This window comes from Botrytis deweyae (assembly GCF_014898535.1).
Source record: "Botrytis deweyae strain B1 chromosome Unknown BDEW_044, whole genome shotgun sequence".
NCBI classification, from domain to species: Eukaryota; Fungi; Ascomycota; class Leotiomycetes; order Helotiales; family Sclerotiniaceae; genus Botrytis; species Botrytis deweyae.
Window position 1 is genome coordinate 247,314 of NW_024066251.1, and position 23,112 is coordinate 270,425.

At 41.9% G+C, this 23,112-nt stretch overlaps 10 protein-coding genes across 10 annotated transcripts; 5 read left to right on the top strand and 5 right to left on the bottom strand.

Moving 5' to 3' along the window:
• Nucleotides 1–501: 501 nt before the first annotated feature.
• On the bottom strand, nucleotides 502–1,317 carry EAE98_011137 (uncharacterized protein; the record flags this gene model as incomplete). The annotated part of the gene is made up of 1 exon (XM_038958759.1): nucleotides 502–1,317. The coding sequence occupies one exon, from the start codon at nucleotides 1,315–1,317 to the stop codon at nucleotides 502–504; it is 816 nt and encodes a 271-aa protein (XP_038804950.1).
• Nucleotides 1,318–3,305: 1,988 nt separating this feature from the next.
• EAE98_011138 (uncharacterized protein) lies at nucleotides 3,306–4,175 on the top strand (the record flags this gene model as incomplete). Its single annotated transcript, XM_038958760.1, has 1 exon — nucleotides 3,306–4,175. One exon carries the CDS (start codon nucleotides 3,306–3,308, stop codon nucleotides 4,173–4,175), a length of 870 nt encoding a protein of 289 aa, XP_038804951.1.
• Nucleotides 4,176–4,579: 404 nt separating this feature from the next.
• Nucleotides 4,580–6,494, bottom strand: EAE98_011139 (uncharacterized protein; the record flags this gene model as incomplete). Its single annotated transcript, XM_038958761.1, has 2 exons — nucleotides 4,580–6,273; nucleotides 6,323–6,494. The coding sequence occupies 2 exons, from the start codon at nucleotides 6,492–6,494 to the stop codon at nucleotides 4,580–4,582; spliced, it is 1,866 nt and encodes a 621-aa protein (XP_038804952.1).
• A 696-nt stretch (nucleotides 6,495–7,190) lies between these two features.
• EAE98_011140 (uncharacterized protein) lies at nucleotides 7,191–9,124 on the top strand (the record flags this gene model as incomplete). The annotated part of the gene is made up of 2 exons (XM_038958762.1): nucleotides 7,191–7,366; nucleotides 7,420–9,124. 2 exons carry the CDS (start codon nucleotides 7,191–7,193, stop codon nucleotides 9,122–9,124), a joined length of 1,881 nt encoding a protein of 626 aa, XP_038804953.1.
• A 529-nt stretch (nucleotides 9,125–9,653) lies between these two features.
• Nucleotides 9,654–11,760, bottom strand: EAE98_011141 (uncharacterized protein; the record flags this gene model as incomplete). The annotated part of the gene is made up of 5 exons (XM_038958763.1): nucleotides 9,654–9,832; nucleotides 9,942–10,123; nucleotides 10,200–10,336; nucleotides 11,275–11,315; nucleotides 11,553–11,760. 5 exons carry the CDS (start codon nucleotides 11,758–11,760, stop codon nucleotides 9,654–9,656), a joined length of 747 nt encoding a protein of 248 aa, XP_038804954.1.
• A 1,063-nt stretch (nucleotides 11,761–12,823) lies between these two features.
• EAE98_011142 (uncharacterized protein) lies at nucleotides 12,824–14,565 on the top strand (the record flags this gene model as incomplete). Its single annotated transcript, XM_038958764.1, has 8 exons — nucleotides 12,824–12,834; nucleotides 12,890–12,903; nucleotides 12,957–12,992; nucleotides 13,153–13,311; nucleotides 13,360–13,612; nucleotides 13,663–13,718; nucleotides 13,767–13,919; nucleotides 13,973–14,565. 8 exons carry the CDS (start codon nucleotides 12,824–12,826, stop codon nucleotides 14,563–14,565), a joined length of 1,275 nt encoding a protein of 424 aa, XP_038804955.1.
• Nucleotides 14,566–15,100: 535 nt separating this feature from the next.
• EAE98_011143 (uncharacterized protein) lies at nucleotides 15,101–15,640 on the top strand (the record flags this gene model as incomplete). Its single annotated transcript, XM_038958765.1, has 1 exon — nucleotides 15,101–15,640. The coding sequence occupies one exon, from the start codon at nucleotides 15,101–15,103 to the stop codon at nucleotides 15,638–15,640; it is 540 nt and encodes a 179-aa protein (XP_038804956.1).
• Nucleotides 15,641–16,475: 835 nt separating this feature from the next.
• EAE98_011144 (uncharacterized protein) lies at nucleotides 16,476–18,191 on the top strand. Its single transcript, XM_038958766.1, has 4 exons — nucleotides 16,476–16,814; nucleotides 16,884–16,994; nucleotides 17,056–17,365; nucleotides 17,415–18,191. Exons 1-4 carry the CDS (start codon nucleotides 16,529–16,531, stop codon nucleotides 18,124–18,126), a joined length of 1,419 nt encoding a protein of 472 aa, XP_038804957.1. The 5' UTR covers nucleotides 16,476–16,528; the 3' UTR covers nucleotides 18,127–18,191.
• Nucleotides 18,192–18,331: 140 nt separating this feature from the next.
• EAE98_011145 (uncharacterized protein) lies at nucleotides 18,332–19,418 on the bottom strand (the record flags this gene model as incomplete). Its single annotated transcript, XM_038958767.1, has 3 exons — nucleotides 18,332–18,458; nucleotides 18,511–18,786; nucleotides 18,835–19,418. The coding sequence occupies 3 exons, from the start codon at nucleotides 19,416–19,418 to the stop codon at nucleotides 18,332–18,334; spliced, it is 987 nt and encodes a 328-aa protein (XP_038804958.1).
• A 2,897-nt stretch (nucleotides 19,419–22,315) lies between these two features.
• EAE98_011146 (uncharacterized protein) lies at nucleotides 22,316–22,951 on the bottom strand (the record flags this gene model as incomplete). Its single annotated transcript, XM_038958768.1, has 3 exons — nucleotides 22,316–22,770; nucleotides 22,822–22,885; nucleotides 22,943–22,951. 3 exons carry the CDS (start codon nucleotides 22,949–22,951, stop codon nucleotides 22,316–22,318), a joined length of 528 nt encoding a protein of 175 aa, XP_038804959.1.
• Between the last annotated feature and the right edge of the window lie 161 nt (nucleotides 22,952–23,112).

A 23,112-nucleotide genomic window follows, 5' to 3' on the forward strand; every position in this document is an offset into this window, starting at 1 on the left:
CACTACATAGTGCTATTACAGAAAATCAATATCTTATTCGAGTAAAAAAGGGCCCTCCGACCATGCAAATCCCCTACTGTATTTTGTTCAGAAAAGGCTAATAGATAAGAGTATTTTGATACCCCAAGAATAAACTATCATGGCACATGAAGCCAACATTAAAATGTTGTTTTGTTTGATACTGTAGTCAGCGTAAAACAAGACCCCGATAAAGACCACCGCCCAGAGATATCATCGATAAAAAGAAGGGCGCCCTGCCAAACAAATGAAAAGATAAAATAGCATTTTTGTCCCCCTCTCAAGCTTGGTTCATAGTACATGGGATTCCTGCTTCCCTTTCGTGCCCTCCCCTCCGCATCTCTCAGTCCGTATCGTTGGAGATATGAGTATGGATCTCATCCGAGCATTCTACCAGTGCTGTAGCGAGTTTTGGGTCGTAACAGATAGCAACACCCAAAGGTATCATTTGGATTCTCATAACCGTCTCGCATGAATATCTGACTACGAGATATTCCTGAACATGTCATCACCCCCAAAACTACCACGATCATCATCCGCAAGCTTAGCCTTCAATTGATCGAGTTCCGGCAATTTTGGCGGCGGCGGGCTAGGCTTCGTGTATGCTGGCTTGATATTCTCTTTTCGAATCTCTGGACTCTGCTGTAGGGTAGGAGTATACACTACAGGCTTATTTTCATATACCACACTGTTCCTCTTACTGCTGCTCCCAAAACTCCTAAACCAGCTTCCACTCTTTCGCTTCACAAAGCTAGGTCTGCTGCTTGCAAGACTATTTGGACTCTCCGGTCTCCCCATCTTTGTTAAATCCTCATGCGATTTCGCATTCCCATTTGTATAATTGGTGTTGAGTGATTTCCGAGACAAGAATTTGCGGATACTACTTTCTTTTTCGGGTCGACTAGGACTATTCGGGACAGCAGCGTCTGAAGGGGCTCTCACGCGAACTGGAGGAACATGATTGCGAGGAGATGAGGAGGTAGGTGGGAAATAACCATTGGATTTCGTCGTGGTGAGGTGAGCAAAGTCTGATTGATTATTTGGCGATGCTGACTCTGGAGGGGTACTAGTAGATGTGCTTCGAACAGGATCGGCGGTTTGAGGAGTGGCTGCAGGTGTCGATGCCGCAGGTGCAGGTGCAGGTGCAGGTGTGGATGCAATAGTCGGTTTGGGTGCCTCTTCTTCTATTGGAGAATCTGGAAGGGGCGGCGGGATATCGGTCCCGTCTGTCAAATTGAAGTCAAAGGATTTGAGAGCAGGAAGTTCAAATCGCCCATTGGGCTTGCCATTGATCGGCATATCCGCGATGTATTTCTTGAACGTTCGATTTTGGTAGAGATCTTGCAATTCGCAGAATGGCAGATTGAATGAGAATCAAGCAAAATATTAGAGCTCGCAACAGATTTTCCAAAGGTTGAATGCTCGAGAGTAATCCGTCGTCGTACTTGGGTAGAGATTGTATTCAACAAAGTGAGAGAGGTGGATGAATGGTAACTGCAAAAGAAGTAAAGAGAGACTGTCAATCGAATTGGCTCGAGCTTTGCTTGCGATTTCCTATCTAGGAACTCTTCTTTGATCCCAGGAAAATGGATTGATGTGATATCAAGGTGGCGGGTGAAATGAAGTGAATATGGAGATGTGATGAACCGGCAATTTGTGAGACTGCAGAAAGATCCAGTTTTCAGTTGATTAAGAATAGATAGCTAGTTCAACGGTGTACTCCGCATAAAACGGTGTACGATATGAAACTCAAATGATCATATATTATGACATGAAAGTAATTGGGCGATGGAAATCCGAGATGGGAATGGAATTGGCATTAACATTGAAATTATGTGTGAGTGTATGTAGATGTAAAGAGAAAGAGGATAGGAATAAAATATACAAGAACAAGATACGATAGATGCACAGTTCAAGAGTAGATGAAAAGATGAAAAGATATGTATGTATGTATGTATGTATATATGTATGTATATATGTATGTATATATGTATGTATATGTATTATCTCGAATTATTGCTCGATTTCAAGAGCAACGAGTCCTGAGACTTAAGTGATTGATCTAATATAACTAACTGTAGAAACAACAAGAAGAAGCAAAAACAGGTGTATAAAATCAATTGGAGTAAAGAGTGAAGATCAATCTCATATCGTATCGTATCGTATCGTATCGTATCGTATTATATTGCTCGTCCGCTCGTTTGCTCGTTTGTTTGTTTGTTTATATGTATGTATGTACTAGGTACCGTACCGTCCCTCCGTGCTGACTAGGGAATATATGTCAACTTATTTTGCTTGGATTCTTTTTTTCGACTCCGTACTCTCTTCGTTTGTTGCTTGTATTGGTGGTACAAAATGCTGACCCATTTTAAAGGGTTGGAGGAGAACCAATGAAGCTATCAAAAAAAAATAAAAACCAGTCATCCGATCTTGATTCAAGTTTTATATTAAATTAAAATACATACGATACATGAATACAGAAGTTGTGTGATTTGTGGATTTAATGCATTTAGTAGCACAATAGTAGCTTAGCTAAGTCATCGACTGCGTATATACATATATATATACACCTCATTTTTAATCAAACTACATTCATTCTATGCATCTAATTGCTCTTGTGACATCAAGACTAGACGCGTCGTTCAATACCTACATATGCAGTCGTAGTTCCAAGTGGCGCGAAGTAATGTTACCAGCTAGATCCCTTTGGTCGAAATTATGTATAGATTCTATCCCACCATATCGTTTCTTCCGACTTTCAAAATGAGGTGTATGTATACATACTATGCTTTCCACAACATCTTGCTACAAATCGGTATCACAGTGGCGTTTCATGCAGTGCAGACTGATGCATATATTCAAATATATTGCATCGAAGGCTTCACTACATTTCTGAATAACCCCTTCACTGTCCAATCAAAAATCGTCAAATTCGGTAGTTTCCGAGAACTAATGTAGTCGCAAAGAATAGAGCCATCACCCTTTCTCCTCTCTCATTTTTCCGTTTGCAAAACTACACAATCCCTAGTCCTCGAGATAATGAGAATCTGAAGGCACTACGATGTATTGGGGTTTTAAATAATATTGTATCACGTGTCGATACTTTAGCTGCTCCTATCATAGCATAGCTGCTTCCCTATCATAGCACAATGTTCTCCGGATGACTCATGTTTACCACCCCCCTATTATGTACTCTACTCGATAACCGATGTACATCACTGTATTCCTGTTTGTAAAGTTGTACGATTTGTTCTTCAGTTCTTCAGCAATTATCAAATCTTTTAAAGATGCCTACACCAGGCCCATCCACCATCCACCAGGAATCAGTTTCCACATACCTCCTTTATAACCGTTGGGCCGCAACTTACGACACAGACCATAACCCTCTACAAATTCTTGACTCTGCCCTCATCCCTTCTCTATTGAAGACGCTGTTTTTCATCCCATCAGAAGTTCAAGATAATATCACCATCACCGAACTAGGATGTGGCACTGGCCGAAATACTATCCGGTTCCTCGCACCACCTTTTTCCAAAAAGTTCTCTAAAATCCACGCTCTTGATCTCTCGCCCGCAATGCTTGAGATTGCTCGGTCCCGTTGCAGCTTCTGCGTCTCGGAAAACGATAGCCATGTCCCTAGCATCCAATTCGACGAATTCAACGCCCTTAATGTTCAATCCAATCCCGACATTTTGAGTTCAATCCAAGGACAAGCGAATATGGTGATTAGTACTCTCGTCCTTGAACATCTCCCCCTTGATAAGTTTTTCTCGGCTGTGACCTTCCTACTGAAACCAGATTCGAATGTGAACAACGGAAGAGTATTAATCACCAATATGCACGCTGAGATGGGCAGGTTGTCTCAGGCTGGATTTAGAGACGAAATTGAAGGAAAGAAGACGAAAGTTAGAGGCGAAAGTTATATCTATGAGATTGAAGAAGTGGTAGAGGAGGGGAAGAAATGGGGATTCCATGTCGTGGGGGAGGTGTTGGAAAGGACAGTAGAGAAAACTGATATTGAGGAGGACGGCAGTGGATTAAAACTAGGAACCAGGGGGAGGAAATGGATAGGAAAGAAGATGTGGTTCGGAATGGTAATGCAGAGGAAATACCAACAAAAGAACTCAGCACTGGAAAACAAAGTGTTACTCACATAGCAAATGGTATGGACTATCGAGAAATCTAATTTTTGTCTAATTGAATGAAGTATGTACTCTGCTTCGTAGATCGGCAAGCTACGTGCGTCTTCCTTGAGCAAATCTTTTCGAGGAACACAACTGTCGCCCTCGGAGTCTTCAAGATGTTCCTGTGGCGAGGCACAAGAAGCTGTTGTACAAACGCCTTGCGTCTGGATTTAAAGTAAATTTGTGTGCTGTCAATCATCATCTTTTTAATACGGTTAAGATTGTTGCCTCAACAAGCAAATGATAACCGAGATGATGATGAATATTATCGAGACTCATAAGATCAAACATGATCTCAAACCATTGCCACAAGCTTGTGTGGTCTTTTCCCATAGAGATCTCCGATTGGTGACGAGTAAATGTCAGGCATAAATTAATCACCTCACCATACTTGCTATTGAGGTCAACTTTTCGTCTCCAAACCTCAACTTCTGCCATTTATCCATATCTTCTTCACACACTTGCCTTTGAAACTCGCTGGTTTGTACCCACCGCTGCCTTTTCTTCTCGGCGCGCCTTTCCCTGAGCGTTTCCGCCTCTTCGGAAGTGGAGGCCTGTCTTATCATTTCTGACAAGACTGCTATATCTGTGTTTGATTCTTTCAAGCTCCGTGCCTGCCATTCGCGGAAGTCCTTGTTCCAACCCTTATCTACTTGAGAATCCCACAACATCTCTATCATGGAGGCAACCTGTAAAACGCGGCCATCGTCTGAGTGCTGACCCATGACTTGAATGCCAACAGTTGAAGGCACGCTCTGTTTGGAAAATTTGAATGGCAATTTGCATGGTATGCTGATGGAGGGTATACCAGCAAGACTAGCAGGCACTGTGAATACATCATTCATATAAGCATCAACCGGTGTTTGGCGCTCAGTAATGTCTTGAACAGTTGGTGAAAGAGTGGGAGCTGTTGGACAGAGTATAATATCCACTTCTGCAGGGCCCAGTTTATCTTCGAGTGCAATGCCCTCGTCCATATCACTAAGATCAAATTGTTCTTCTGGACGTAGGTAATTGGGCATGGAGAAGACACGGTCAAAATCTCTCTGAACCAACCGTCGAACCTTTTGTGCCTGAATAAAGTAATTGTCAATAGCATCAGAGCTCAATGAATATGACCCAAGAAGAATTCGCCTTTTCACTTCGTCTCCAAAGCCAGCACCCCTGGTCTCGGAATAAAGAACATCTCCCGCCCCATCACTCGATTGATCACGAGTTCCGTACCTCACTCCATCATATTTTGAAAGATTAGAAGATGCTTCGGCGGCGGCAAGTACGTAATATGCTGAAAGAGCATGTTTTGTGTTAGGAAGTGATATGGGAACGATTGTACATCCTTCACGCTGAAGAAGTTTCAGCATTCGTTGCCACGCCCATGAAACTTCCAAGTCCAATTCTGAGATATTGTATTCGATTGGAACACCAATCTTCAGCTCTCGAAGATAAAATGGATCATGCGTAGCAGAGATCTTTGTCTTTCCGAAAAAATCCATCCGTTGTTCTTTGATACGGGTTCGACTGGAGGGCTTGAGACTCGTAGGATCCCGAGGATCATGACTGCTCAATCTCGAAAAGATTTCATTTATTCTACTTGCACTACGTGCTATCAAGCCGACAGTATCGAGCGAATTCGCGTAAGGCACCACACCAAAGCGAGATACAATACCATACGAAGGTTTGAACCCTGCAGTACCAGTGTATGCAGCTGGCAACCTAACTGACCCGCCGGTATCTGTGCCGAGTGCCATATTAGTTGTGCTTGTTGCCACAGCCATTGCGCTTCCACCAGAGCTTCCTCCAACCGATCTCGACCGGAAAGGCTTGTGGTGACGGACAGCACCGAAATATGAGTTTAATGAATGCGAACCCATTCCAAATTCATCCATATTCGTCTTCCCCGCGACATTTCCAGTGCCAACTTTGACATCCTCTACGACGGAGGCATCAAAAGGACTGTGATATGTTTCGAGAATACGAGATGCGCATGTCGTTGTTTCTGAAATGGTTGCTATGTTGTCTTTTACAGCAACAGCTCGCGATACCTTAGGGAGGAATTTTTTGGGGCCATTCTCTTGTACTGTTAGCGTTTATCAATACAATCCAAGAAACACTTCCAATACCTTGTTTGTGGAGGGGCAATTTCGACTTGTCATCAGCCGGGGGAGTTAATCTTGGTTCTGATATGAAGGCATTCGAATCTTGGTGTGGATGAACTCTTGCTTCCTTAGCCTGCAAATGACATCTAAAAAGTTCGGAATTAAAAGCCTTCCGCCATCTGACAGTACGTGCCATTACATGTAATATGGCGAGTCATATATCCGGGGAGTATGAACACACATATAGCTTCAATTTGTTTGTATTTCGATCAGAATTGACGGCCTGCGACTTTTGGAAGCTCTTATCGGATAAAAAGTCAATAGTTTCCCCGGTCTCCGACCTTCCGACCACCAGACCTCATGGACCACCAGACCCCTTGTCCTAAGTACGAGTAGCTCTCAAGGTTCTTGAAGGAAGGAAGAGAAGCTCCCCGCCACATGATTAAACAAGACAAGACAATCACTCTCTGCCTGAGACCCATACAAAGGTAGGTAGGAGGTAGGTTAGGTTAGTCTCACTATTAACTAGTATATTAGATATTAGTTTAGCTTATCAGACTATATATTTATCCATCTCTATCTCAATCTCCATATTTATATCCCTATCTATCTATTTCTCTAAGCTGTCCATCATTCCTCTCGATTTATCTCTCTTCTCATAAGAACTGGGTGCATCTCGTTCGTTATCTATCTGAGAGTCCTCTTGCCCAACTGTCACTTTAAGTGTTTATAGTTTGGCACGAACTCACTTCACACACCCCAATGAGCAGCAGTCGCTCATCATTTAGCATTCACTCCGACATTCAGACTCCAAAATCTTGAATAAAAGTGCTCACTGCCTTTGACTTACTTTAACCCCCCTTATGCCACTTCTCAGAATATCAAGGACATCATGAAGATAGCAAAACATCTATTGGCCTTAACCGGTCTCCTCACATCTCTAGCAGCAGGTGCCCAACCTTCTGCGCCAGCTGCCATTGCGGCACCTATGAGACCATTACAATGGGGGCAACTCAATTTCCTCCAAACCACAGATACTCATGGGTGGCATGCAGGTCATCTACAAGAGTAGGTTAAATTATAAGTCAGTGGAAATGAACGAAGACTAACTAATATCTCAGGGCCCAGTACTCTGCGGACTGGGGTGATTACATATCATTCGCAGAGCAGATGAGGAAGCAAGCGGATGATAAAGGAGTGGATCTTTTACTTGTCGATACAGGAGATAGAATCGAGGGAAATGGATTATACGACGCGTCAGATCCCAAAGGGCAATATACGTATGACATTTTCAGGGAACAACATATCGACATCATCTGTACTGGAAATCATGAGTTATATAAGGCAGATGCCGCCGCTCGAGAATACGATCAAACAGTGCCAAATTTTAATGGCAATTATCTTGCTTCAAATCTCGACTATATAAATCCAAAGACCGGTGAACAAATTCCCATGGCAAAACGATATCGCAAGTTTACAACAAAGAATCAGGGGATCAAAGTGGTCGCGTTTGGGTTTCTCTTCGATTTCAATAGAAACGCCAACAATACCGTCGTGCAAGAAGTCGAAAAAACTATCAAGGAAGAATGGTTTCAACAAGCAATTCGAGAAGATGCTGATTTGTTTGTGGTTATTGGACATGTAACTCTGGATGGGCCGGAGTACAAGGCCATTTACAAGGCTTTGAGAGATCAAAATTGGGATACTCCCATTCAGTTCTTTGGTGGCCATAGCCATATTCGAAGCTATGCCAAATACGATTCTAAGGCGTACGGAATACAGAGCGGTAGATATATGGAGACTGTTGGCTGGATGTCCATTGAAGGTATCAAGAAGAACGAAAAGGAAAAGATGCCCCAAGAGGAAATCACATCTAGTGCACAAGCCACTGAGGTTGTTGAAAGTACAAGCATGTCCTTCCAAAGAAGGTATATTGACAATAACCTCTTTGGCTATCATTTTCACACTGGTTTAAACGATACAACGTTTCCCACGGAGCATGGCAAGAATGTCTCGAGTTCTATCGCCAAAGCTCGAAAGGCCCTAAATCTCGACCATAATTTCGGTTGCGCCCCAAAGGATCTCTGGATGAGCAGAGCAAAATATCCTAGCAAAGACAGTCTTTTCTCGTGGCTTGGTGACGAAGTGATGCCTGATGTTGTAACCCGTCCCGATCGAAAAGATGTTCCAACAATAGCTATCACCAACACAGGCGCCATGAGATTTGATATTTTCAAAGGTGCCTTTACAAGAGATACAACCTTCATCATCTCTCCATTTGTTAGCAAGTTTCTGTATATCAAAGACGTGCCAATCGCTGCAGCCGAACAAGTCCTCCCACTTCTTAACAGCGGCGGCAACATCTTCTCATCTTCGAATTTAGATATCAATAATCTCGCACCTCCTGAACATCTCTCTTACAAAACGGATATCCTCGCTCCCTCGATATCTATCTCCGATCTCCCACCGCTGTCTAACGCGCAATCTCCTCTCTTCTCGTCCTCTTCAACCCACAAACCCGAACTCATTCCTGGCTATACTACCAAGGACGACAGCGGCTCCGATGGCGATGACACAATTCATTCTCCCATCACTTTCCATCGTGTACCTAATTGTATCGAATCCCGCATTAATATCCCTTCCACCAGCTCAAATCCAGAGACTGTAGATTTGGTCTTCATAGACTTCATAAAACCATGGGTCCTGGTTGCATTGCGCTTTTCCGGGGCGGATTATACGGACGAAGATGTCAATAGTTATAGAAATGAAACTTTGACGGAGTTGATGGCCGGGTGGATTAAGGAGAATTGGGGCCAGGATTGTTAAACTGCGGGCCTCTCTTTTGAAAGTTCATGAGGAGTTAAATTGCATAGCATAGGATTATTAATTTCGGGTCGGATGCATGGTGTATGGCGTTCTCATTACAAATCTCTGTATCACAATGGTATTTGAATGAAAGTGGGATGGAGTCTCTAAAGTGGAATAATGACATCAAGTTGTACATAGGTGAAGAGCTTGTGAAATATTCAACTTCGGTCTAACAATGAGAGGCTCCTGAATTTTGGATCATTTTACTGCGTTGAACTCATCTGATTGATTGAATCATGATGAGGGATTCTTGGCCATTCTGGCATTGATTCATTCAAGATTAGATCTAAATAATGGTACGGCATAGCTGACGAACGAAGAATGCAGCTGAGTGACATTAAAAGAGAGTCCGTAAACTGCCATGGTTTACGAAAGAATCATGCAAACCCTCGAATTGTGACTCTATTCACAATTGAATGATTTGTATATACTTCTAACTATAGAGATCATTTGTACAAATCTATATCCTTCAATCTAATCTCACATCTCAATCCTTCAATCTCCCCATTCCTACTCCATCAAACAAGGGTAACAAAAACGTGTCTAATCTTTTCTCGGTAACCATTAAATCATTAAATTCTTTCAGTGCATTTAAGTCACCTTCTTTCCAGGTCTTTTCTCCGTTTTTGAGGGCCCATGGGTTTGCGGCGCTGGAATCGGCGACGACTGTGGTTGGAGTTAGTGGGTGAGCAAGTGGGACAGGGAAGGGGAACTGAGAGCGAAACCAGGTGTTGGGCAGGCGAGGCAGGTTAGAATCAATGAAAATAGTGCTCACGTGCGCGACGCAGAATATTATCTGCGAGGATTAGACCGCCGGGTTTGAGGAGACGGGTTTGCGTAGAAGATGGGGAGGAAAGAGAGAGGATGAGATCGAGATAAGCGGGGTATGAAGTTTTGTCGGCGTCGATAAAAATCAGATCGTAAGGTTCTTGAAGGTTGGTGATGAAGCTTTTAATTCTGGGATAGTTTTAGAGAAACGTCTATGTACGTGTCGAGGGGCGATTGGAAGAGAGAAAAAAAGAACCGGACATACGATTCACGAGCATCACCAACCAAAACCTCAACATTACTGAGGTAGTTTTTGGAGAATGTCTCGCGGGCAATTTCCGCGTATTCGGGGGAAAATTCAAGGCTTGTTACGTGACCTTCGGGACCGACGGCCTCAGACCACTAGATTGAGTTTTAACATGGGGTTCAAATCATGGCAGGCTCGCGGGTGACATGAAAAGTGGCATACACAATATATTTCCCCACCAAAATTTTGGTGGGATTTTAGACTATATGTTTAGCCCCTAGCTAGCTCCATTATGTATCAATATAAAATTTTAAAATAAATATCACAAAATATTTCGAATATAAGTTTTTTAATGATATAATTTTTATTATCTTGAGATTATTATAACAAAAGTTATAATCTATTGAATATTAGGCTTATTTTGAATTTAAATATAATTTATGCTTAAAATTTAAAATATTTAGAAACTTCAACTAATTATAATTAACTTAATTCTTTGTTTAAAATATTTAAAAAAACTGTATTTGAAAGATTAAAAAGTAATTTATAATATATATAAGATTTATTTATTATAACTTTGAATTGAGTGATTGGTGTATATTAGAAAATTGATAATTTGAAAGAATTTTGGTAAGAAATCCCCACCAAAATCTAATATTATTAATAAACTCAATAACTTTATAATTATATTAATAAATTATTTCAAATAATATTAAGATACTAATACTTTTAAAATAATATTTCGATATTCAAATATATTTTCAAGCTTTAATATTATTATCTAAAAATTTATCTTAATTTTTAAAATAAATATATAATCTTATAATTTTTAAAAGATAAGTTACTTTTAATCTATAATATCTTTTGATCGAGATTTTTTTATATAATACAATTAGCTAATGTATTATTATTCATTAATATTTTATAATATTTAGAAATTTAAAGTTATTTTATAGTTAATTTGTTTTATTATTAATTTTTGAAAAGAGTGAGTTGAATGGAGTTTATATTTTAATTATATTGTGTGTGCCACTTTTCGTGTCACCCGCGAGGCAGGATAGAGGGAAGGGCTTCAAGAAATGAGAAGACTTACTCCCATAGTAGAAAACCCAATGTAGGTTCCGATCTCCAGAACTAAGTTTGCAAAGTCAATATGTGAATACTTCCATAAACGCGGTAAATATAGCTTGGACTGGCATGAAGTAAAAGATTCCCCCAAATGTATTGAGCTGCCGCTTGGTAACACGAAATCGAATGCTAGCGGTTGAATACATCTTAAAATCGAGGGCTAGTATATATCTTATTCTCACGCAGTCCCACGAAGACACAACAGCCATACTCGATCTTTCAACAATATGCAGAGTAACGTACTTCTTTTGGCTCCCATAGCCCTGGCCATAAAAATCTGAAACTGTGCTTGGAAAGGCGAGATCATAAAATTGGCCTTGGGTTGAGTCGATCCCCAAGCATGATGGTCTAATACATGTTTAGGAAGCTTGGTTGAATGTTCAAGAGAATATTGAGTAACCGCTTGAGAAACTCCGGGGTTTGGATAGAGAGCAGTGTCGTTTTCCTTCATCTTGTTGTATTCTTGGGGTGTGAGGATGACAGTTAAGCAGTGGTTTTCTCTCTGACTTGATGTTGGCTTGCTTTCAAAATATTCAGAGATGTAACACGAGAGAGAAAGATCGATGCTGTAACCTTATATATAAAGATCTGATAAGATTACGTGTATGCGGGGTTTGGGACACAAGGATCGGCATGAGATCCAGATCACTCCGATTAGATACACGTGATAATCTTCCTTGGCTTGGCTTGGATTGCTCGAGGCTTGGTGGCCAGGGAGCTCCAGCTTGGGTTGACTTTCTGGCCGGTTCTCTGATGAAGTTAGCTGGGCTGGATTTCCCAAAAGAGGAGAAAGCATGCTTGGTTAGATCTAAGGAGGAAGCAAGTTCCGGCATAGTACAAAGCACTTATAAGGTTAACAACCAGAATATCAAGTCTTGAGATAAGTAGACGTAGACTTGTTCAACATTAGCACATGGTAATCCGAGCTCAAGCGGTGCATTGAGTATCTTGACTTGATATCATAACGCCAGGGTAGTTCGCCAATGGTAAGAAAGGGGTGAATGCAAAGGGGGAGGGTCCTTCTGTTGAATTAGCTTCGTGTTGACTCTTTTCAACAATCCAATACAACCCTTTCTTCACCAAGTCGACAAAGTCAGCCAGATTGAAACTGACCTTCTTTTACCTACCTATGTACCAAATAAAACGCTCGATTGCTGAATTTTGCGGAGTCGGCGGTGCCAGCAGGAGAATATTAATCTATCGAATGCGGCGTCAAATCTCATTGGATCGATAGTTCTAACCTACAAACACTCACTTGCTTGTGCATTGGCCAACAAATGCAATCGCTAGCAACAATGCAATGCCTCACCTCACGGCCACCACCAGTGCACCAGTGCACCAGTGGGCCACCTCCTTCTCATTCCCAACCCAACTTAATCCAACCATACTTGAAAGTCTTCGACAACATCAGAACATAAACATATTCGTTCGTTCTCAAAGATTCACATAATTATCTTCTTTCTCCGTAAAACACCTTACACTATTATACTTTCCCTTTAATCGGATCTACGACAATGACTACGAGGTACGTATCCATTCTATCACATGTAACTCTTCATTTATACTTACCGTTCAGGTAGATTTCGAGTTGAGTGTACGTGTCCATAGCATATCTTCGACCAACCCAACGGTTCTAATTCTATTCAGATGCACTTAAAACCCATCGACGAGATCAATTCATAGGTACCAACTTTCAATTTGTTTCTACTCTTTCCACTCGGCATACTGCTGTGTAATTGAACAGCACCCGATAGTATCGCGCGTGATCTTGGAAGTCACAATTTCCACTTTGGGCAAGCGCTCTTAACATATTCTCACATTGGTTACTAACTCTCAGTTAAAGAATGGATCAAAGGTTTATTAGCGGTACCGTTTGTTCTACATTCACAGCCAACCGGTGTATTTGAATCTAGAAATGGAACCATTGGTGAAATGGCTGAGATTGCCCACCGCCGTTATGCGGAAATCATGCAAGATGTTGAAGATATGATTGATGATCACAGTGAGTATGATTCTTCGTAATGTCACCTGAGATACTAAAGTGGTCAAGTCGCCCATCAAAAAGTTGGCTTAGGAGGTCAATCCAAGTTGAAACTCCTGGTTCCCAGTATTGGTACATTTTTCACTCGACTACCACTGGCGGACGCTTTTAGATATCAGGATAGAAAACGCTTCATTTCCTCGAGACGATTTGTTCCACCTTCTTTCAACGATATCAGGCTCATTTTAAACACTGCGCAGCTCATGGGTGTCACCTCTGCGGGATCGGTGGATTTAGCAACTTTTGATGGTGATGTTACATTGTAAGTCATCGTCGTGCTAGGTTCTCGGCTTTCTAACTAAAGCATTGAAGATATGACGACGGGAAAAGTCTTGAACCTACCAACCCTGTTATTGAGCGAATAATTAGTGAGTCGTACTACCCCACGTTGGATGATGAAATGCTTATAGCTGTAGATCTTATGAGCCACAATACCAAGATTGGAATTGTAACTGCAGCTGGATATACTGAGGCTGAAAAGTACTACGGAAGACTTCATGGACTGCTGGAAGCAATCAAAGCTTCCGCCATTCTTACACCAGAGCAAAAGCAGAATCTTATCGTAATGGGTAATTTAACTTTTTAACACTCTCATTCTCCTTTATTTCTAACGCTCATTCAGGCGGCGAATCCAACTTCCTCTTCACCTATGACGCTAGCTCCCCATACCTTTTGACCCATCACAACCGTCGCTCATGGATTCTACCCAGTATGTCCACTTGGACTCAACCGAGTATAACTGCTCTTCTTGACCTTGCGGAGTTCTCCCTTCGCGAGTGTGTTACCAATCTTGATTTGCCTGCTACTATTCTTCGAAAAGAGCGAGCTGTGGGTATTGTTCCTCGAGAACCGGGCTATAAATTTGCACGGGAGTCACTCGAAGAAACTGTATTAGTTGTACAAAAGAAGCTCGAGATGTCGGAAGTCGGTCGCTCTTTACCTTTTTGTGCTTTCAATGGGGGAAATGACGTTTTTGTGGATATTGGCGATAAGAGCTGGGGAGTGTTGGTCTGTCAGAAATTCTTCGGTGGAAATGTCGAGGACGAAAGTCAGTGGATCAAAAAGGACAAGACTTTACATGTTGGAGACCAATTTTTGAGTGCCGGGAGCAATGATTTCAAGGCGAGAGTTGTTGGTACTACGGCTTGGATTGCGAGTCCCAGGGAGACGGTGGAATTGCTGGACGAACTAGGAGGACTAATTCAGAAGAATTAGACTTGCCCAGCGGGGAATTTGATTGGATAATATGAGACTTATGAAGTTTTGTTTGCATGAGCGGTAGCTTTTTTTTCATGAGAGCCGGACTCTGAGTAGTAGCTAGTTCGAATTTTCTGGATATCAACACTTGTTATCACATTCGGTGTCTCTGCGTACCCGAAATCGGCATCAATACGTGACTTTGATGTCTGAGACGATAGTTGAGGATTTATCGATTATCAATCTGGATGTTCTCTGAACACCTAGTCGGTGATGAAGCTAGTTGAAACGGCGGAAGGCTAATGGCCTACGATCAAGGAAGAATAACGATTTTAGAGGAATCTTGTGATGAGCACATTATCGACTATCGGTGTCAAGAGCTTTAGGTTCTCTACTAATGAGCAACACCGTATAAGCTACAGCACGATCGCTCACCACTACCAATTTAGTCAAACTTTATTGTTCGGATATAGTTGGCTGGTTTACCCAACAATATTTCATTAACAAACACACTTGTCTGCCATTTTTAACAGCAAACCTCAAATCTGTGAGCATGATTTCTTTCTGGAAGAATCTATTCAATCGCAAGAAGGCTTTGGGCTCATTAGAAGCACCTCCACCATACAATGACACAAATCCTAAATTCTCCACAGCTGCCGAAACCTCCGCCCAATGGTTTATACCCTCTCATGATGTGAAGGCTCAATCCTCCACGGCCACCCAAACCAATCCAAGTACTCCATCGCCTACGTTTCCGCGTATTCATATACTCACAACGAACACCCGTCCGAATATTACCTCGCAAAGTATTCCACAATGGAATTGGAACCATGCTGAATGTCGATTATGGATATTCAAAATGTTGACTGATAAGTGCGGTAGATCAGAACAACATTCTTACGAGCTGGCCATGATGTGGGAAGGCTTTGGCCCGGCATTATTCATGACTGAACATAGTACATGGCAGAAGTGGTTGGGGCCAAATGATGGAATATCAATTCATAGTGTTATTATGGAGAACTTGCGGTCAGAGGGAGCGGTACCAAGTAATCTAGCGATTCAGACTAGTGACCTGAAATGTACTGATATTTAAGGAAATTTGAGTCATTTTGGGAAATTTGAGATGGGTTCGGAGCGGAAAGCTTGAGAATGCATATACAAGAGGTTTTAATATTGTCGTGGGACTTAACAGCGTGGTTGGAAGATAGCTAAGAATGCGGTTACACGATTCTATATCCATTCATTCCTAATTTTCCCATCACAGCCACAAGCGGAAGCGCCGACCTCGGTATGAAGAGAGGGAGGGATGGCAAGTAGGTAGCGAGGACACAGAGAATGAGAAAGACAAAAACGGCGAGAAGCGGAAGAAGATTACAGAGGGCGGAAAGCAATGGAAGTGGGCGGAGAAGTCAAAAGTATTCAATATCAATGTCACAGTTGTCAAATAATGCGAAGTTTAAAACTCTCCAATCAAAGTTCAACATTAATCATTTTCTACTCTGTTATCAGACCCTCCCTTTCCACTCATTGGATGGGATATCATATCAAAGCCAGACATCTATGTTTATGTTTTTCCAAATGAATAAGATGCGCAACGTGATTTTCCTGGAATATGATACTGTCTGACAACTAATCATCTACAGAAATAAAAATAAATTAGAAATTTTTATATAGAAGAAATGATTTATGTTATTTACAAAAAGTTTTTATAATTTAATATCAATAATTGAATTAATTATATAGTATTTTAGTTTATATAGAAAAACATGAATTTTACAGGGATTTTGTTACATTTGTCACAGGGGTGCGGTGAGTAGGTTCCAGAACTCTTACGTGCTCGGCTCCGACGTGACGGTCATTCGTTCCCACTTTCGTTAACACCACTAACTCCGAGACTTGAGTCTTTGTCCATACCCCTTCATCTTCTCCAATTCATCTCACGAGTGAGACAGCCTGATATTGCAAGATAGAATCAATAGCTATGCCTTTTGAATTTATCAACAATGCAACAATCAATGATGCAGTCCGAAAACGCATTCGGAGTCACGTCGCTTTGGGAAGGAATGCTGGAAAGAAGCTCGTCCGACCGTCGAAAATGAGACCAACTGGAATGAAACGTGTAGTCACTTCAGCTTGTGTAAATTTGAGCAGTGCCCAAATTGACTCGGAGAATACCATTTATGAAATCGAACGGCAGGTTGGGGATAACATTCCTTGTCTTTCATTTCCAGATCACTCTTTCAAAGATAAGCAAATCGTTCAGAGAAGTATGGCGATGTCCATCCAGTGATACTTTTTTTAATGGAAATTCTTGCTAATCTGAGTTGATTGCGCAGCTTTTTCATTCATAAGTCGTATAGGATACCCCGCGGAATTGAGCAAAGCTTTTATCAAAACTCGGGCATCTACTTCGATATTCGTCCAATTCATGCTTTCAGACGAAGCGTGTACGCTACACCTACCTATTCTTAGACATCAAAACAATTTCACTAATTCAACTTCTCCTAGGCTTACACTGTGGTGTGGCTGTATCAGTCACGGCTCTCAATAATATCGTCCTAAATCAAGAAGATCCAAAGATAGCTATGCATCATCTTTCGCTTGCATTTCGCTTGGTAAATGAGAAACTATCTGGAAATGAGGCCGCATCTGATACTACTATTGCGGTTGTGTTGACTATGTCACATTATTATAGGTTGCAGGGTCAATTTAGCCAAGGCCTTGTACATCTTCAAGGACTCGAAAGGATGGTTAAGATGAGGGGTGGCATCTCGAATCTTAAAAAGAAACAGTATACTCTTGCTCAAAAGATATTCAGGTTAGTAGTCAAGAGCTCTATGCATGATCAATGTTGATACATAAGATAGAGCTGATCTCGAATATTCTCTACATTCGGGCACCTGCACACGATACACCGTTCAGGACATTGAATCCAATGATACATTCTGCACGAGTGAGGGTAGGAATCTAGATTTCTACAAAAACAAGGCAATCTCCTGTGCATTAGTTTCATTGCCACTGAGCACCGAACTACTTGTTCTTCTGGTAGATACTATTAGTTTCACTCTGTTGCTCAATGATGCCGTTGTTGGAAGAGCTCCCCCTTTGGGTGGTCACAAGCTTCACAATACGCTTCTTTTTCTTGGATATCGTCTCCTCACCATGTATCCTCTTGGAGATTGTCGTCCTAAGAACCCTCTGGAGAACGCGATTCACTTAGGCCTGGCGTCATTCATCTCAACATTTATGCGTGGACTTGATGGGAAAGTCCCAGTCAATCCATTGTTGGCTAGTTTGCTTAGATCTTCTACACACGAACTTTCTAAAAGCAAATTTGAATCTCCGGAGGCATTCCTCTGGCTATTACTTATGGGGAAGGCTTCAATCTTCGAAAGTCTTGATGACACCTGGCTAGCGTTAGATATAAGACAAACTATGCAAGTTCTCAATCTTCAAGGTCATACTGATGTACAACGAAAGCTGGAAAGCTTTCCTTGGGTCTACGCCTTGCACGATAAAGAGGTCAAACCATTACTGCAATCAATTGGAAGGTCTCAATCCGATACTTTCAACGTTTAGAGACAAGGATTCAACTCTTATAATGAAATAGGGGATACCTCTTTAAGCATTTAGTACGAATGAAGGTAGTTGAGTGAAAATTTTGTGCGGAGAGAAAATCCATCTTTTATTGATACATATAAGCAGATGCGTCATTTGTAAAAGAAAGAGGCTACATGAGTACTTGGAAAATAACTAGCACTAACAACGAGTAGTTTCAGAAGCTTCATCTTTTGAATATCTTCTCTACGCATCCAGGCTCAATCGTCTCCAGTTCCCCTGCAATGGCATCCCACACAATCTTCTGTGATTTCTTGCCATCCAAGTTAGTTATCCAACTTGGTATTGCATTCCTTGGTCAAGGTGTCAGCGTATTAACAGAGTGTGGCAACGATTCAAACGTACTCGGCGATGGTACAAGATTCCAATAGGCACCCATGACTTTCTTCGCCCGCAACGGCGCCGTACAACAATGTTCGACTACCGTCCTCGGCGGTTCGCCCATATTGCTCTTTTTGCTTAGCTATTCTTTCACGAAGTCCGGGGGGGACGCTGCGGCTAAGATCGGTCTTACAAAGACCGGGGCACACTAGGTTTATGACAACTCCAGTTTGTTGAAGGGGAAGAAGACCGGTAAGATGGCGAATTGCCATTATCTCAAGGAGCTTAGACAGTGGATACCTGAGTGAATTTCGTTAGTCTGAATCACGCAACCTACAGACAACTTACGCCTTTGAAGTCATCTCTTCCATGTTCGACTTCACTATTGGATCATCCTTGATCTTCATCCAGTCCTCCCCAAAATCAAAACCGACTCTACTCGTTACGATAACCAGATGCGGTAAGGTTTCGAATCGCTCTCCAGATTCCTTCAATTTTGGAAGCAGCAAGACTCCCAATAGTATGGTGCTAATTACATTGACTGTAATTGTAAGCAGATGTCCCTCTTTCATGATTCTTTCTCCTGAAGCCACCCCAGCGTTCTCTATCACTGCATCGATTCTATCGAGTTTCTCGATTGCTCTTTTCGCAAAAGCTATGACAGAAGCGTATGAAGTTAGATCAAGCTCCCAAACTTGGGCTATACCAGAAATTCCGGTTGATGATTCGATGTCAGCCAAAGCGTGAAAGCCGGAAGACGGATCACGTACTGCCATAATCACGGTAGCAGAGCCCAGTCGAACAAGATGCCTAGCGGCTTCAAGCCCGAGACCGGTGTTGGCACCGGTAACAATGTAAGTACAGCCTCGACACGTCTCAGGAGTAGCGAGGAGCGGAAGATTGTGGGGTTGGGTCGCAACTGCAGCTGCCATGTTGTCTGGGGAATAGTTGTTGAATAGTGGTGAGTGATGAGCAAGTCTCAGCAAGATACTTATGCTTAGGTATGTGTGGTTTCTGATAGAGGCTGGTCGTGATGATTTGCATTCAACCACAACTAGAGGGTGAACACCATGTTATATAGATTTTTCTTATATCGTTTCTCGTTGTTGTTTCAACGCCCAAATTAATAGCGTGGATTCTGATGAGATCATTTCCATGACAGGTGACCGGTCTTTAGCAAAATCCGTGAAAATTAATCTCCAAAATCCGAGAGATGAAGCTCCTGCTGCACATTTTGATGTACATAAGAGCTCAGTCTGAGAAATGAGCATCCACGCATAGATGAGCCGCAGAAGCGGGTCAATGAGAGAGTAGTTTCCTTATCTGTACATTCCGAAGCGAGTTTGATTATCCACTGTTGTAATACGACCTATCAGAGACTACTTTCCCAGTTTGAACTAGCTCAATCCGAGGTCTGTAGCTGGAAAGTTGTGATTATATTACTTTGGAGGAAACAATTGTGAGGCCAAGTTGCGCTCGATGAAACAAATTTCATTGAGCATGTTTATACAATTTTTGAGATGATGGTGACAATGATCTATTTGCATCCCATGTCGTCCCGACTTTTACTTCATCGATGGAAATGCCATCTTCACGATCGAGGTCCAAAACTTTACCATGCTTTCTAGAACAATGATAACATGGATTGACATACGAAGGAAGGTACAAAATCCTCTACAATTTGAATGTATTGGGTTTGCTAGACGATTGAGAGATTTCAAAGAATTGGCAAGTAGACTATTACCTTCATTGATATCAGGAGCCAACTGTGGAATATAATCCAGACTAGCGTAACCAACTGAAAGTCAAAAAAAACTGTTTGCTCTAACAAACCGGATGAAAAGGTTAGAGAGTCTGCGTGCATTATAAGTTTTAGTTGTTGTGAATACCAAAATAGATCTCAAATGTCACGATGGAATAATGTGCTGTCAAGAGCGAGCACACAACCACAAAATACTTATTAGCATGCTTACTGCGAAAAGTTATGTGCCGAAAGGTTGCACGAGAAATAAATCTAGGAAGTCGCAAAAGAAATCACCAAGATACCAACTTGAACGGAAAGTAGGAACCAACCAAGTTAACTCTCGTAGTTCAAAAGGTGTCACGGAAGCAAGTCTTTACACAAAAGCGCTGTCAAAAGAAGATGTAGTGAAAAGAGCAAAGTAAATTTGGTTGCATCAAGACGAAAGATAACTTATTAAGTTCCTAGTCAGGAAATTTGATCTCGATTGCCTATTTCCAGTTGATCAGTGGACCCTCGAAGTCTCATGATAACTGGTGTAGAGCTTGCTTGAGTCCCAACTACCATACATCTCATAGCCTTTACATTGCTTCGTAGCTCTTCTTCCTAGATAGTTGGCCACAATACTAGCCCAGAGAAATATGAGCATTTTTGACGGCAAATCCACCTTCATGATAAGAAGATACAGACTTGCGAAGAACATATCTGTCTTGGACTGATGTCATTGCCAAATCGTCAATTTTGCAAGTGATGATCGGTAATCTATATTGATACTCTGTATAGTAAGATCTCTGATGTTTAATCAGGTACGCACGAAGAGTACTTGGAATGGTCAATTGCCATATTCAAACTTGTTATCGGACAACAAGTCTCGTAGGAGCACACCGTATGTTTCCTCTCATCAGAAACGACGTCTATATTGCAATTGAAGTGAATACAAATCAAAGTAGCTTGTCCTAGGATTGACGGATGAAACGGGTACAAAGTGTATCCCGTATGGAGGGCTAAAGTTTAGCACTTTTGCATACTATTTGGATCGGTCTGAATTTCAATGGAAGCAGGCGTTGAGATCTGGATCTAGAGAAAGCGGAAAGTATTTGGGGCTCTCGCAATACCCATCATAACTTATGGCTAATACATGCTGAGCCAAATGGTACGATAGGGGCTAACGACAGGTACCATGCGAGAATTTATTCACATCTTTCAAACAATTGTAATCAACTAAACTGGCTGAATAGGCAGGGAACTACCTCGGGCTTCACGTGAAAGTCGCATATATAGATGAGTTCATGATTCTTTTCGCAGCTTCTTTTCGCATACAGCGTATGTAAATCTAAATAATTATGTCAAGCATGCTGTCTAAAGACTTACCGACGGCTCGTAGGACAAGAATAATGCTAACCATGATTCATTCTTACTATTCTGATCATTTGAGTCCGAATCTCACCCTCTGACTGTCACGGATACCTTCGCATATCACTGAACCAATCAATTTGACCTAGAACGTCACCCAACTATGCTCTAGACGCCAGTTTAGCCCTTTAAAGTTTGACCACTCGAAAAACCATTGCGATGCTCTTCATTACAGAGCCAATTGCCGTTGTGGGCAATCATCCGTGTAAAGCATGAGGTCTAAATAGCTCTCAAACTAATGTGTCCTCTAGAGTACGAAGAGGCGCAATGAGCGCTCAAGAATTCCTTGGCTCCTCAAATCCTCGTTACTTTTCGTTTTTCGCGATGCCAGAAGTAAGAGATCGTGTTCGAGGTCAACTACTAACCTTCGCGTTGGGAAAAGATATGTGCCTTGCCAACATGCAACAGGTGATTATGTTTTCTGGCTAGTTGGTACTCTGTAATTCAGAATATCGTGATGTTGATCTCCATAATTATCACCATAAACGTTCATCTCTTTTCGTCGGGATGCATAGAATCGATGCCTTACTGCTGGTGTCATGCCCGAATTCTTCCAGCAGAACTTTTATGCAAGACAAAGCTATGCGAGTTGTATGAGACGTTTCGAGCCTTCGGATTATACACTGCTCGAGGCTTTAGCTCGTATGGATACAATTCTTCGGTGTCCAATCTTTCTCAATCCGTAGGATATCTCGGATCGTACATCTCATACCCGTATTGTTCATCGTCGGTATCGCTTTCTAAATCATCTTCCTTGACTCCAAGGCCTCTGCCTACTTGAACCTTTTCTTCAATTTCATCATTCACGGGTACGTCAGCTCCGCCCCCGTCAACAGGAGCAAAAGCACTTTTGAACCCCGATTTCTTGAAACCCCCTTTCTTGAAACCCCCTTTCTTGAAACCTCCAGCAGTAGCTCCAGTATTTGAGCTTGCTTCTCCACCCAGCTTTATTGAGATCAACCCAGACTGCGAGTTGGCTTTCGCTTCTGCCTTTCGAGCTTTGCTAGAGGCCATTGGATCGCGTGTTAATTGTCGCATGTCCTTAAGACGTTGTTTATGAGAGTGGTCGTATGAAGAGAGATGAGCCTCATATTCGTTCATTCGAGCGTACCCTTTGCTGCATAATTCGCCTGTGTATGTAAGAGAATGTATGGAAGGTGGATGGGGCCATGATAACCTACAATAGAAAGATTTAACAGCCTCGCGAGCACTTTCAGTTTTGGGGGCCGGATTTGTGAAACCACGCTTGAAGATGACATTAGTGCTTTATTCAGGTAATCAATTCCACGTGAGATAACTTACTGGAGGCATCTCTTGTGACGATCGTGACGATATTTGTTGTGTTGTGTTATGTTGTGTTGTGTTGTATTGGAAACTCTTTTTCTCTCTTGCACCCAATGTTCGTCAGACACACGTCCTATGGGGTACTCGCTGCTTGTACGTGCGTGATGCCTGACCACGTGATTTGCTAG

Coding starts and splice junctions, on each gene's coding strand:
- EAE98_011144 (XM_038958766.1), top strand. CDS start 16,529: ATGCCTTTTGAATTTATCAACAATGCAACAATCAATGATGCAGTCCGA. Junction 16,815..16,883: donor TAAGCAAATCGTTCAGAGAA/GTATGGCGATGT, acceptor TTGATTGCGCAG/CTTTTTCATTCATAAGTCGT. Junction 17,366..17,414: donor CTTGCTCAAAAGATATTCAG/GTTAGTAGTCAA, acceptor TACATAAGATAG/AGCTGATCTCGAATATTCTC.